Source organism: Beta vulgaris, chromosome 1 (assembly GCF_026745355.1).
Source record: "Beta vulgaris subsp. vulgaris cultivar EL10 chromosome 1, EL10.2, whole genome shotgun sequence".
NCBI classification, from domain to species: domain Eukaryota; kingdom Viridiplantae; phylum Streptophyta; class Magnoliopsida; order Caryophyllales; family Amaranthaceae; genus Beta; species Beta vulgaris.
The window spans coordinates 54,117,678-54,133,603 of record NC_079202.1 but is presented as its reverse complement, the minus strand read 5'-3'; the positions used below and the strand labels follow the sequence as shown (position 1 = coordinate 54,133,603).

Sequence of the window (15,926 nt, the reverse complement as noted above, 5' to 3'; positions counted from 1 at the left end):
CATGTTGTGTACTGTATTAGTTTTATGATGTTCCATATGAACTTGTATTTTGTCGCAACAACGAATAGGAGTATGTTTGATTTGGTACTTGGAAGGGAATGAAACCAAAAAAGGAAAGTAAACAAAGTACCCTCCGATCGCTTGTTAGTGAAAGAGCTAGGATACTTTCTCCGTTGAGTCCGTTTTTGGTGAGACGGTCTCACATTAGTGTTAACGTGAGACCGCTGGTGTCATGTTGACATCACGCGTGTGTATCAAACTAGTAGTAGAATTAGTTAAGTGCTTGTACCTATTAGTTATGCTAGCCTTAAATTGCTTTTGGATGAATTAGTTAAGTGCTAAAGTATATTAGTTAAATGCTGAAATATATTAGTTAAGCGCTAAAGTATATTAGTTTTATCATAAAATTAAGATTATAATGCATTTTGTTGGCCATAATTTCAGTATCACGCATAAATATAATTCTCAAAAAAATTAATGCACTAATTCTCTCTTTTTTAAATAACTATCGCATCTTTGCCAACATCAAATAACCAATGCAAAAACAATGTTTACTAGTGCATACAATAAATAAAACTAATGACCTTAAAATCATAACTATTGACTTCCCATACTATCAACCCTCAAAGTATAATTGTTAACCAAATATCAAAACTATAACCATAAAATCAGGCATCATTGTTACTCATGAAATTAATAAATAATTATTCATATGCTATAATTATTATCTTTCAGTTATTTTCTAGATTGAAACTATTAGCCATAAAATCGAAACTAAAAAAAACAAAAAGTCATAACTAATGTAAAAAAAAAAAAAAAAAAAAAAAACTAAATATCCAAATATCATAACTATTTATCAGAAAACAATAACTAATAGCCAGAATCACAACTATCAACCATAAAATTAAATCATAATTATTAACCATAATTAATAACTAATAACCTAAAAATCATAACTATATATCCGAATTTCATAACTATTAAGCAAAAGTTAACTGTGAATCAAAAAATCATAACTAAGAGCCAAAAATACGTAACTAATTATTAAAATTCTTTAACTAATTGAAAAATTATAACTATAACTTGAAAATGACAAAATTAGAAAGAATAATTAGAAAGAACAATTAAAATTGATTTAATAGGGATAAGCCACAATTTTGGTTTGCTGTCAATTACTTATAGCTTCTCAACAAAATAAAAGCCCATATTTATTCTTTCTCCCTCGAAAAAATTTCCCCTCTCCGCACTGTAGTTGCTTCGTTGCTATATGAGAGCTAGGGCGGAGCTATTCGTTGTCACCACCATTCCTCCTTGATTTGCATTGCTTCTGCTAGCACTATGGTCCCTGTTTTTCTCTCTCGTATGTTTCTGTCCTCCTGCGGTGCCGTGTAGTGCTGTCGCGGCTGCCTCGCGGTGGTCGTCATGGTTGGGCCATAGCTACCTATTTTGCTATTTGTTACTGCTTTGTTGCTGCTATAGCTGGTCTTCTCGAGCCGTTCGTACTATGGTTGCACCTTTCTCTCTCCTTTGTTATCTTTGCGGCGCCGCTACGCGTGCACGTTGTCACCGTGAGTTATTTTCAGAAACAGACTCCTCCTGCGCACTTGCCGACGCTGACATCACCGCGTAACTTTGCCGCCAATTGAAAACCACTTGAGTCGCGCCTCCAGTTCAATGATGAACTTTAAGCTAACGTGAGACCGTCTTTTATAAGACTTTGTGTTCTCCGTTTCTTTTTAGATGGAACTTTTACTTGTAATAGAAATTTCATATTAGAGGAAAGAAATGTCATCAAAAGATGTCAGTTCTCTTTCCATCACATGCTACCCTATTTTTGTATATTTAACACTTACAAACAAATTTTGTCTAGGAATATGTGCTCATGAATTTGTTCCATTACGGAGGAAGTATTAGAGTAGGGGGTTCGATGTCATAAAGTTAGCGTATTCTATAAATATATTCATATACTATTATGCTATTACGCTATTTTTATCACTTTAGATCATAAATATCGATGTTTTATAATAGGAAAATTTTCATAAAACTACTGTTTATAACCAGTTTTTTTCAAAAAGTACCTTTTAAAAATTTCTTTCAAAAAACTACCTTATATAACAAATTTCTTTCAAAAAACTACCTTATATAACAAATTTCTTTCAATATACTACCATTTCACTATTAAAGAGTTTTAACCACCATTAGTACGATCACCACAAAATGTTTCTCTTCTCCCCTCTCGTTTTCCTCGTCTTTCCTTGCTACTCCACCGACAACAACTCTTAAGGCGACAGTCATTTAATGATTATAAAAGGTAGTCTTTTGAGACTGTAAACATAAAATGGTAGTATGTTTGAAAGAAATTTGCTATGTAAAGTATTTTTCTGAAAAAATAAATTTAAACATTTATAACAATATCAACATAATTGTCATAGTTTAGGCTTCGTTTGGTAGGGCGTAAAATATTTTCAATGTAAAATGATTTTCATGGAAAACAATTTACAATGGAAAACACAATTCCAAAATTAGTTTTCCATTATTTGGTTTCATGTAAGAAAAATGATGAAATGAAAGGAAAATGAAAGGGAAAGTAAGGAGGTAGTGAGAGGAGTGTACAAGAGAGACAACGAAAATTATTTTCCCTTCATTTTGAAAGGAAAATGATTTTACACTCTTTTGCCAACCAAACAATGTAAAACGAAAAATAGAGGAAAACAGTTTTCCGAGAAAATATTTTACGCCCTACCAAACGAAGCTTTAATGTAAATTTATTCTATAAATTGATAAGGTGAAACTAGTAATTTGATTCAAGTCGGATTTTCACATTTTCGAATTGGAATCGATATCTTTGATCGGATCAAGTCGGACTCAGAGTGGATCAGGATTGAATTGCATTCCCTAGGCACAAAGTTCAAAAGATAAGAACCAATTCATGCTCTTCCTCTTAAAGATGATTTTGTAAAGTTTTAATCACACAAAATAGGCCAAACTTCCAGCCTTCAAACTCATTTATTGTACAAGAAAAATGCAGCTCGATTCTGAAATCAACATTATACTATAACATGAATTTGACAAAGTTCCAACTCACTGTATCATATAGACAAAGGATTTATATTAAATGAAGAATAGGTTGCAGTCACAGAGCAAATGTGCCCTTATTGACAACTCCAATAATTACTTTTCCGAAACAAACATATGGAAACATAGTCACAATGAGTACAAAGTAAAGAACGTCGAGTTGCTCACTGGGACCGACAGAAAAGATGCCATCTTTGAACCCACTTCCAGGAAAATGATTCTGTTTCACAGACTACCATATGACCAGTAAAGTAACACATTTTCGAAGAAAAACTGCAGGCTCCAAGACCTCGAAGAGGAGAGAGACATCACCAGTTGGTTGAAGTTCCTTTCTGGTTATCTTTCTCCTATACCATCGTTCTGGTAGTGCTAAAAGATCGTCCTTTGATAACAGCACCATGTCGAGAAGCCTTGTAAAGAACATCAGTGTGAAGGCTCTAAGAGAGGTAAGTCAAATAAATGGGTACGGTTGAAAATGTTGTGGTCTTCAAATTGAAATTTCTACCAGGTGGTGTTCCAGGTTGCGAAGAACTATTCTTGCAAATATTTTGGCTTCAAGGGGAGCAGTTGCAGCTGCAGCTGCAGCACGCAGGACTCTCGGTGCTCCTGCATTTTGCAGGAGGTTCGCATGGTGCAGAGCATGTCGGCCACCTGGTATAGTGAACTGCATTTCGAAGGAATTCACAAAATATGCTTAATCAATGACAGACTTAAAACGTGCCAATTCACACGAGAGATTACCCAAGAAAGAAAAAAGAGGAGGTTCCATGGAAAAATGAATGTCAAGTTAGTCCTTGTATACTGTGTGAGTTTTGTGCTCCGGAGAGAGTAAAAAGGGAGAGGAGGACCAAAAAAGGTGGAAAAGGAAAGAAAAAAGAAGCTGCAACGATCAAGTTTAGTCGAAGGAGTCTGCTTAGATACTTGCACTAAATTCTATTGCAAATTAAGGAACATCTAAAAAAATCTTTAAGACATTTATCCACCGCAGAAAAAGACAATAGAGCAATTCAAAAACAGATAACCACGTATTGCAAGAGCTGAAGAGCAGCAATAGCAAACCCTGGTCCTATCCTATATCCTTGATCGAGAAAAATAGCAGAACCATACGTAATGGATATGCATGTCTAAAGTTAAGCAGGCAGATAGTAATAACTCTTTTACCTGGAGAAGAGCAAATGCAGCACAAGCCTTTAATATTGAAGACGGGTTACGCAACATGGCCACAAATCTCCCAATTTCAGCTCCACTGATAATCATACAGATAGGACAACAATCAATGACATAAGCTTAACAAAGATGCCATCAAATTCTGAATAGTTAGCAGTGTGCATCTTCAGATGAAAAGGAATTAATATATCAATGATTGTTTTGCAATGCCAGTTTGTTAAGAAACAGCGAGAACAACAACTTTAATGTTTGGTGATTATATTTCTAGCTTCAGTGCTTGACTAGGATATCAACAGCTCAAAGGCCAAAACCATTATAGAATATAGTTACGTATACAATGCAAATGCGACTCAGATATGTTCTCACTAAGGGATTACGTCCTAGTTAGTAACTACTCTTTAATAAGTTAGGTTGGAGTACAAGCAAAATTCAAAGAAGATGTTTTTCCTAACAGCTCATTTAAATTAGGTCCCTCAGCTGGTCGCAGAAAGCCAGAAACCAATTTGAGGGGACATCACATAAATGCGGACCTAATCAGATCTACAGAAGGTGGAAGTCATGTCAAACTTGTTGTTTTAAGCTGTTTTACAGGATCTTCTGGATCGTACTAAGTAGTACTCCCTCTGGTCTTTATTAGTTTACCCGCTTTCCTTTTTGGGTTGTCATTTATTAGTTTATCCACTTCTTATTTCTGTTTTTCGAACGGTCCTAACAGTTTTATATTATTATCTTTATAGTAAAGTTTTTCTCACTCTACTTGTCTTGGCCGACAACATAAACTTCAATACAACATGCAATAAATTAATACTTTCTCTTCCTTTCTCTAACCCACATATTTGTTTCCTTTAAAACACTTTTCCCAAATAAGTGGGTAAACTAATCAAAACCGGAGGGAGTATTTTTTTTAACAATTCACAGCTTCTTTGAGAGGCCACCACCTAGGTCGGCGATCCATGATGATATTAAGGATCCTACTGTAAGCACATATCTTTGAGACAGCTTTTGTAAGTCAGTACTCAGGAGCTACTTCAGATGTCAAATAAATTCTAGTTCAGTGATAGCACTAAGATTTTCTCATGTTCTAAAGACAAACAGTAAAATATAGAAAATTACAGAAGTGGATTAGCTTGTGCTCGTACACTAATACTGGAAGACTTTGCATCAGGGAAGTAAAATCATAAACTAAATCTTTCTATCAAAAAACTATTAACTACTATTGGTCCCACCCCCTAGCTCACATCTTCGCCACTTACGTGCTAATGTAGCTCTTACCTGCATCTAAGATGCCCAGCTTCCTGTATTCGAGCTGCTTCTGTTACTTGCGCCAATGCTGCAGGAGCTGATGAAGCAGCAGCAGCTGCAAATGCTTGCGGATCAGAAAACGTGAGCACAAATGCTTCAATATGTTTCAACGCCATCCTTCTAGCCCCATCCAAACTGACACATTTTGATACGCCTTCTGATGAAGTTCCGGCTGAAGCAACTTCACCTATTCTGTAAAGTATAAACAACAATTTTGGTAAACCAAGTAATTAAAGCAAGCACCTGCTGGCACAACCACTCTCCAATCCCGCAGAGCCAACGATATGATGGAAACTATACAGGACTGCACACAACAATACTGTTGTCAAGTAGATCTGTATCCAATCCCTTGGGAAGCATTCTCGTCAGCTTCTAGCATAAGATTGTCAATTAAGCAAAGTCAATCACATCTAAGGGAACATTTTGTTCAACATTGGAATGAGGTACGGTTTTAATATCAGTGTGGGTTAAATGAGTGATACTAAGTAAACCATACCTATTTCCATATGTTTGGTTCAGTTACCCTCCTCTAACACTGCTTCTCCGTTGCCCTCCCTACAACAAGACACCAGTTGCCTCTGCTTATTGTTTCCTTTGCAAACAAAAATTACAACCCTTTAGTTAAGCGCTCCGCCACTCTTCTCTCGCCCCTTTCCTCCACCGAAAGCTATATTTCTTTCTCTCCACCACCTCTTATCTCTTTTCCTTCAAGTTTCAGATTTTGGGGGTAGATTTCACCACTAAAGTTACAGATATGGAACCTTGTAGGCAGAAATGAACACTAATGGTCTAGATTATATTTTCCCTAAAGGCATGCAATATTTTGTTTTTAGTATTATTTTTTGAGTTTCTGGACAGTTATATTGTGCTTAAAATCGGTCATTGTTGATAGTGGTGACGGTTAGGCATCTTTGTGGTGGAGCTAGATTATAGAAAGGAGAGAAAAATTGGGTTGGTGATGACTTCGTTAGGGGATATGGTGGTGATGGTGGTGACATACTGAAGTGGTGGTGGTGACGGTGGTGGTGTTGCTGCTTCTGGTAGCTAACTGAAATTGTGACGTTTCTCTTGCTTATCTTGGTGGGAATAGAAGACATGAATTGCAGAAAGCAGTATTTGATTTTTCTTGATATTTAATTTCAAGGTATGGTCCACCTCCCCCTCAGGTAAACATACCGAATAACTTGGGGTTTGGAAGTGAGCCCTTATAATATCATTTTTGAAAAACTTCTGAGCCAAACATCAATTATGAGTTTGTATTGAAGTGGTTGTGGTTCTCTTCCTCAGTAGTGCACTAGTGCTATTGCCTATCTAGGTGGGAATGGAAGACATGAACAGTGGGAAGCAGTATTTGCTTTTTCTTATTTGATTCCAAGGTATGGGCTCCATAGTCCATACCCACCTAGACACCTCCCCCCATAAGGTATGAGAACAAACCTGATACCTCGGGGTTTGGAAGGTGGCCCAGGCGTCCATGGTATCAATTTTTAAACACTCTGAACCAAACATCAAGGGTTATTGGGTGATTCCAAACCCATACCAGATTCCACAAATCACTAAACCAAACAACCCCTATGTTTGTCTTGCTCTGTCCTTTAATAAAGCTTACGAAAAAAAGAGAGTGCCAATACTAGAAATCACAACTCATTCACAAATAGCCATGGTTGTCCTTAATTGCAGCAAGATACGATATTCATCTATATACGATAATAAGGTTACATCTAAACTAATGATATTGACAACAGAATTCCCGATTATGTTTCTTTCGTAACAAATACTACCTTCGTCTACAATTAGTTCAGTTGTCACATAGATCTGATTCCCCATAATTACAAATCACACAGAATCTAAGTATCTAACAACAGATCCTTCAATATAGCTGGTCATTTATATCGTCTCCCATCACTTGATTTAGTTAGTGGCATATTAGAAATTTAATAATAAACCCTCTATATATTAGGAGTGATAACTTTTCCAGGTATCCTAAAATAGTGAATGTGACTTTTAATTCCAGATGGAGACAACATTATAAAGGGGTTGATCCAGAGAAGAACAGAAAACAAAAGGTTGGCTATTGGGTTATATAATCGTTGTTCTATCATGAAGTTAGACTTGCAAAACGCAATGCACTACAAATGTATATTTTAAAACACACCATTAAAGATAACAAATTACAGCGTCAACGATTAAATATCATCATTAAAACTGGTAAACCTGAATTACTATTTTACTTCACAAGAAGGAAAATTCTTGAATCATGCTCCACTATGGTATTTAAAAAAATTACAAATAATCCCTCAAATCAATCTAAAGCCACAACCCTGTCATATAGTGTGCATAGAATGCCAGTCTGGAACTTAAACATTTAACTCAACCAAGAGACCTAAGTTTCACTATGGATGAGCTGGAAGGGTTGTTGCATATTGGCTGGAAAAGGGAAAGTATTCTTCAGAAATTGAGACGCTACTCAAATTAAATTTAATAGACTCTGAAAACGGACTCGTAAGAAAAAGATAGGTGTCTCAGTGTACTGTCATGTGAAAGATGGGAGCAGATTGATATGTAAATTATATTCCTCAAAACAGCTGAAGGAAATGTAACTTTGCAAGTTTTCATAGAAAAATCTTCTAACCTATTGTAGACCAAAAAAGCAAATAAAAAGAGAAATCAAGATAAAACCAACACTTCAGTGCAAGCCGAATAAATTTAAAGGTTTACCTTCCATCAAACATATATGCCAATGCCAATGCAGCCATGAACCTTGCCATCTTTGACACTGAAGAAGAACAGAGATGAACAAGGGCAGGGACTCCACCTTCTTCGACAATTCGCAGTGCATTTCCGGAATTGAAGGCAAGGTTCCAAAGAGCTCCAGCAGCTGTCTCATGAACATCCTGGAAGATAACAGCATGTAAAACCACTCTATTAAATGCGTAATAAATATTGTCCAAGTGAGACCAACAGAATAACAACCCAGGACAAATAGGAAGCCTGGGCTAGGAAAAAAACAGCCCACAAAACACTTGTAAATCTCCCAACCTAAAGACTCAGGGAAAAGATAATAAATGATAACGTCATTGGGGTGGGGGGGAGAACCCTCAAATTCTTGATCTACAGAATCAATTAAGGTCAGAAGCTTGACCAGAATTAGCATAATGAAAAAGACAAAAAGTGCATCCTAATAAAAACTAATACAGTCAAAACGTTGTTTATAAGCAAGAGAGAACCTTAACCATGAATCGCTACAATTCATATGTGAGTATAATAGAATTTCCTATGCAGTTAACAAAGCTGTCTCATACATTGCTAACAAAGTTGACATTAAATCCATGACTTCAGACAGCAAATGCCCTTTGGTTTTTGATGGAAAGCAAGTAAGCAACGTCTTATTACCTATAACAGTATCACTTAAGAAATTAAGGCAAAGAAAAGAACAAAGCAAAATCAATGGAATCAAATATATTAATTCATAGACTATGTTGGTGAACTTGACAACCAAAGCCTGGGAAAAAAAAACCAAAGATTTCATGTTGATAGTAAGCATGAAGCAGCAAAAGGAAACATTTACTTTGAAAGTAAGAAGAACTACATCGTGCAGCGTATATAACAAAAATTCTTACAAAGAAAACCAGAGAGGCAAAGAAAAAAGAGCACATACAGACCAGTGTCTGAAGATAACAACAATGTTACATAGCACTAGTTGGGACTTGGGAGTGCCTCCTGTGTGGGGCTGGGTGGGGGGTTGCTTAATAAATCAAATCAGATGAAAAGTAAAGCACAAGGGCATATTATGTACTCACTTCAGCTTCAGAACGTGCCAATGCAATAAGAGGTGCCACACCTCCTTCGCGGCCGATAGCAATACTACAAAAAGAAAGAACAACATATAAGTTCAATCCAGGAAACAGAAAAGGCAAAATTTAACAAACCAAAACTTAAGTACACTATTTTGTACAATTGGAATGAGAAAGGAACAAACCAACCAGACTCAAAAGATGATTGAATGATTTGTTATTAGCAGACGCTAAATGGTAATAGTAGCCATAGAAATCAGCAATTGCAGTTATGATAATGTCGGCAAGATAATATTTCAACTATGTAGCATTGATTCTGTTCCCATTACATCTCCTAGTAGTCTTAATTTTGTAAAGGATGTCAGAATCAATCATCAACGGATAAGAATAAGATAACGTCTTTGGTTCAGTTGTGGTGATTGCTGTAGTGAACTTAATTCGCAAACTAAAACAAAAACCAGAACCACAATTATTGGGCGAATTTCAAAACTATCACGTGTACTGGTTCCTATATGGAGATCTTTTTTTTTTTAACATTGAAGAAAGGTTTGAGTGATGCAATCAAACTATATATGCAAACTTTCTATCGTGAATAGATCACACAAATTTTAGAAGTAAAAAACCGAAGGACAGAGACCCAAACGAGAGAGGGATAGATAGATCGAGAAAGATGATTTACTCACCTATCTTTAGCAAGTAAACAGCTCTCCAAATCCCCCCCCCCCCACCCCAAAGAGAAGAAGAAAAAGAAAAAGGTACTGAACAGGTGAGTTTGGAACAGAGAGCCGAGGGAAAAAGAGCATGGAGGAAACCAAGACTGCCCAGTGGAGGACTTCCAGATGCAAAAAGATGATTGGTAGTTGCATGAGTCTGCTTTCACATCATACTATCAGTTTAAACTTTAAATAGTTTTGTTAATAATGTGATATGAATCGCCTAGCCAAGACTGGGACATGCAACGTGACCCTGCTCTTTCTGGTAACACTTTAAACTTGGCGATTAAGTTGTTCAATGTGGGTGCGATGCATATTAGTTAGGTCTAGCTCATATTTCTTCGCAATGCTTCAACAACTCCACAAGCTATTAGAAGTAGACCATGCTCATATGCTTGATGCCATTACTGTCTTAATAGCAACGGCATCATCCAAAATTTATCTGCCTCCAACAAAAGCATTCTTAAGGATCAAAGAAGGCTTATCAAGGGCTTCCTCTAAAGCACTTGAAAATAACTTTGTAAATACATTCAAAAATATGCAACGACAGGTCAACAGTCATTAACCTCAGTACAGCAATTTTTTCGGCAAGAAGAGTACCATGAGAATAACGCATGGACTTCCTCAGAAAAAGTAACCATAAAACTTATGCAATATCTCTAATAGTCTAATCTATTGCCATTTCAAAACATCCCAACAGACATGAAGGAAACCTGAGGCATGTGGTCCTACATAATTCTCTTTATCCATGCCAGAATCTACCTCAATTATTACATCATCCACTGCACCATACACATCTCAGCTCTCACCTGGCCAATTGGATCTCATACCAGAAGAAAGAAGGCCTTCACCGGATATGCTCTTCCACATAAACGAGCTTCTTAGACAATTTGATATCTAAAACTATACAACAAGGCATGGCTGAAATATCAGGGGGAAGGCCAGATATAATTCATTGAGCCAGACGAATAAAATGCCACAAAACAATATATTGGAACATGAGAAACCAATCACTAGCAAATCTATAACGAATTGAACACAGAACATCATATTTCAATTCTAAACACAAACATGGGTGGAACTCAGTAGACACCTATTTGCCTCAGACACTGATAGGCCCCAAAGAGCACCGGCAGCCCTTTCCTGAAGACCTGGAGAAGCATTTGAGCAAGACTGTGCGAGAGCAACCTAAACAACACAAGCGATAAGTGAGTTAAATACCTTAAAAAAAAGCAATTCACAGATATTGCATCAACTATAGGTTTATAACATGCTCATCAATGCATCAGCAGCTAAGATTTGACTTCAATTTTCAGAAGACATAACACGCTTTCTCCCATTTTTATAGTGTTTGCATGGTATTCTATTTTGAGATGATATCTGCAATTCTTTATTTACAAGGTAAATCCTTTTTTATTTCCAATGGTGATTGTCAAGAAAACCTAAAAAAGCCATCATCATTATTTATTGAACTAGTAGAGAAGGTCCATAATCCATCAATGACAGTCAAAAGTTATTCGCATACTAAAATGAGAAATTTTCATGTGCAGGTTGGAAACAGCATGGTGGAAAACATTTTCCAGTATTTGCCAATCCACAAAAACAAAAGGTTCTCCGAAGTAAATTATTAGATGAAGGCATACTAATAGAGAAGGCAGAAAAAATCACCATACATGATTGATGAAACATCTTACTCAAACAAAGGAACAAGGAACCAAAAATGTACAACAGAAGCAAAACGAATCTTGATGCAGGAAGAAACAAGACAAAGAACACACATACAGAAAAGTCTCATAGTTTATGTTCTCGACAATTATGTATGCTACTTCTCATCCAGATTTTAAGATGGGCTGCTGTAAGATGCAAGCATTTATTTGGTAGAAAACTACATCACAGTCTTATAATTTGAACTTCTATTCTTCTAATAAACTATCCCCCATGAGATCACATATTTAAAATATGCAGGTCACAATATCATAAGGCAAGAGCAAGGCTATATTGTGGAAACATTCAAAACATGTAGATAGGATAGATTTTGACATACCAATGCCTCGACGCCACCAGCAGCAGCAATTGCTTCCCGATTACGATCATCAAATGACAGGTTCCACAATGCACCAGCAGCCTCCTGCCTGCTCACGAAGCATTAGAATAATTAGATAAAAGAATACAAAAAGTCCGATCCTCATAAATTATACTACAGTCGAACATAAACCTAGAAGAAATTATGAAGCACATGATGATTGAGATGCAATCTCATAGACGAAAGATATATAGTCCTCCGATCCATTTGTTAAGATTTTGAAATGTATGGTCACAGTCAGATGTAAGCACATCTCATGATGAGAGTCAAGGGTACCGTCTTACAAACTGCAGTGAAAATTGTTTTCTTTCCCACAAAAGATACCTGACGCCTTCATGAGCAGAATGTGTCAGCTGTACTAAGGCTTCCAGAGCACCGGCCTCCTGTCCTACAGCTGAATTATTACTGTTGCTATCTCCATGAGCTGCCAAGTTTGCCAAGGCTCGAGCAGCCTATAAAGTAGAATGTCAAGGAATACATATCAGAAAAATATGCAAACCAGAGAATATAATCAAAAAATAACTAAAGAACACTATTCATAGATGAAATCACCACAGAAAAAGAAACAACCCCAAAATACGAGGCAAATGGCAGGGTTACGTAACAGGGACAACTGTTCCCCCCCACATGGGATACTATATAATTCCATCTTGTCAATAAGAATCCAGTTATTTCCAGGAACTTTGATACATTATAATCACACTTGACACAAACGAAACATCATAGTCCCCATCAAATGGTATCCACGGGAACAGAAGAGTGAACCTCAAACTTCTGAATATTTACATCACCTGCTCTTGCACTCCCTCAAACTTGCAGTTACGGGCCAGCATCACTAATGCATGTACACCACCAGCAAGTGCAACCTCCATGCTACATTTGTCATCAGCTGCCAGGTTAGCCAAAGCACCAGCTGCTCGTTCCTGAAAACAGTAGAGGTGGCATCTACTATGTATAAAACACACCATAGAAGGAAACCCATTTGGGTTCATAAAAATAAGAAAGGGAAGTACAGAAAACCCAGTAAAGTTAATCGTCTCAGTGGGAATACAAACCAGAACTCCATCGCCACCAGTTGACCATTTGAAGATTAGATCAACCAAAGCTTTTACTCCTCCTGCCTCTGCTATAGCACCCTGAAAAAAAGACACCGAATCTCAGAAATGGATGCAAACATGAGACAGACATCCTACTGAGGAAAAAAAAGAAAGAGGCAGGAAAAAATAACTAACCTTATGCTCTTCTCCAACTGATATGTTCCATAGTCCACCAGCAGCCTCCTCGGCGACCAGCCTGTTCATGGACCTTGCTAAATTTGCAAGGATAGTGATGCCTCCTTCATCAGCTACAGCTTTCGCAACACTAGCATTGACGGACAAATTCGCTATTGCCTGCAGATGAAAGCATTGACTATAAAATCACACAAGTACTTCTAAACATAGAAGTGGGGATTCAAAAATAAAGAAAAGGGATGGACAGAACTGGAGACTTCATAGAATTATGTGAACTTCTGGCAGACAGCCGAGAAAGAAAGTGAAATTAAAAATGGCAAACAAGATATTCATACCTTGGCAGACTCTGCTTGCAATCCTTCTCGCCACGAGCTGGCAAGACTAAGGAGAAGCTGCACACCCCCACCCTTCATAACTGCTTCGGCTCGTTGCCCATCAATGCTTGTGTTCTCATCATCAATAACCACAAAAGTAGCAAGCCCTGTAGCTGCCCTTTCCTGAACATCCTCTTGTGAACTCTGCATCAAACTGAGCAACAATGTAGCACCCTGACTGACCCAAAAGTTATCCAAACCTGGAGGATTACTCTCAGCAATTCGCAAAAGCGAATACGAGAGAACCCATTCAAGCCAAGTCATAATGTCATCCAATTTCTTGTCTTTCCTCTCAGTACCTCTCCAATCCAAAAACACATTCCTCCCTTCCATTGACTTATCGACGAATAAAGAACTTACCCCTTTGGATATATCAGTAAGCAGGGATAACAACAACTTACCTTTACTCCCATTACTAGAACTCATAAGAAAGTTAGCATCTTCTTCCACATTTGTACAATTAAGTGCACACAACACTCTCAAACTATGACAAGACAACAACATCCTCGAAACGGCGGTAGGACCAATATCAGTTCTTGAAACATCCAAGGCAATCAAATTAGGCAGCTTACTCCACAAATGAGACACTAAACCCCACTTCAAATTAGAAGTCCCAGCAACAGAAAGATATGTAAGTGAACCCATATTACCCAAAGCAGTCTCATCAACTTTCAAACAATCCATAAAACCAATATCACACAAATTAATACAATTCTTAGCAAGAGCATTTATAGCATCAGAGTCAATTTCTCTTACCCCAGACAACCTTAAGCTCTTCAACCTCGGACAACAAATTGCAACTGCTCGGATCGCATCACTTGTGATTCTCTCACAGAAATCCGGCCCCAATTGAAGAAACTCTAGCATCTCATGTCGCGCCGCAATCACAGATATAGTTGCGTCGGTCATTTTCCGGCAGTAATCACCAGAAATCTCGCTCAAATTCTTTGCTCTTAAGTAAATAATGGCATCAGCTGATTCCGCACCTAGAAATCGGAGGCGCCGAAGGTTGAAACACCTTGAAGCTAATGCAACCGCCGTTGTTTCGTCGCAACGGTGTGCACGGAGGTCTAGAGACTCCCATAAACATGGTGTAGAACCCAGATTACGCCATGTCCGACAACATGAAGATAAACTAGCTCGGTCTCTGTAGTTTAGGAGAGAGAATAGTTGGATTACGGTATCATCTGGTAGAGTAGTCCAATCAACAACGTTGTATCTTGTGTTTGTTGATGATATGTTTTGTGGGAAATCATCTGAGATTAGCTCAGGGTAGCTGGGTAGAAGGACCTTTTCTTTGCCCTTTTTTGCCACTTTCCGACGAACCCTTCTGCTCATACTATTATACAATACCACAAGAATCAATTTTAATTGATGGGTTTTGTTTTATACTTGTATATCATGAAATACTTTTCTGGGTTTTTGAGGGTTCAATCAGAATTTCAGCAACAACTCAAAGAAGGTACAAGGTGGAGGTGAGTAGAAAGGGAAAGGGTAGAGACTATAGAGAGAGAGGAGGACATCAAGACATGTGAATTGTGAAATGTGATGTGAGGAGAGATGCAAATTTGCAAAAGGCTAATTTGCTTATTCACCTAAATTTTCTAGGATTCAAGGAGTTAGGAGGGCATACAAATAACAAATGTAAGTACATAGTAGCCCAAATCCAATTGTGTCAATTACATGCTTGTGGAGTATGTGGTTTTTGTTTGGGTTTGGCCCTTTAGAATGTAAGATGGCAATATAGAGTTTTAATAGATTTTTCTGTGTGGGGTTTAAATATCGGACTTTGTTTAGTTGGGGTTTTGGCTTATATTGAGTTACACATGTATTTATCTCCATATAATGTGTGTCAAGATACGTATGAATGTACTACAAGTGGTACCGTGGTAGTTGTGTGTTCTTTGTTGGTGATTCAGGCACATGCACCACCTTCACGTACCTCATGCATCCGTCTATCACTTGCATGAGCGTGTCTTATAGGCTAGCACATGCTTCGGCAAAGTATGCTTTAATAGCAAAATTCAACATTTGACACTACCATTTTTTGGCAAGTTTTGGTGTATTGAGTTGCATGCGTCATTATCTCTAATGCAAATATGAATAATATGTGCGTACTCGATGTTTAAAGACATTAATGGACTATGCGCTTGAAGCATGAAATCATACAATACATCCACGTTATA

General features: G+C 37.4%; 1 protein-coding gene across 1 annotated transcript; it reads right to left on the bottom strand.

Moving 5' to 3' along the window:
• Positions 1–3,092: 3,092 nt before the first annotated feature.
• On the bottom strand, positions 3,093–15,357 carry LOC104905284 (protein ARABIDILLO 1). The gene is made up of 12 exons (XM_010693771.4): positions 13,702–15,357; positions 13,367–13,525; positions 13,190–13,270; positions 12,926–13,057; positions 12,459–12,586; positions 12,096–12,183; positions 11,145–11,239; positions 9,345–9,408; positions 8,263–8,438; positions 5,515–5,736; positions 4,237–4,321; positions 3,093–3,739 (listed from the first exon to the last, which is right to left on the bottom strand). Exons 1-12 carry the CDS (start codon positions 15,076–15,078, stop codon positions 3,563–3,565), a joined length of 2,784 nt encoding a protein of 927 aa, XP_010692073.1. The 5' UTR covers positions 15,079–15,357; the 3' UTR covers positions 3,093–3,562.
• Positions 15,358–15,926: the final 569 nt, after the last annotated feature.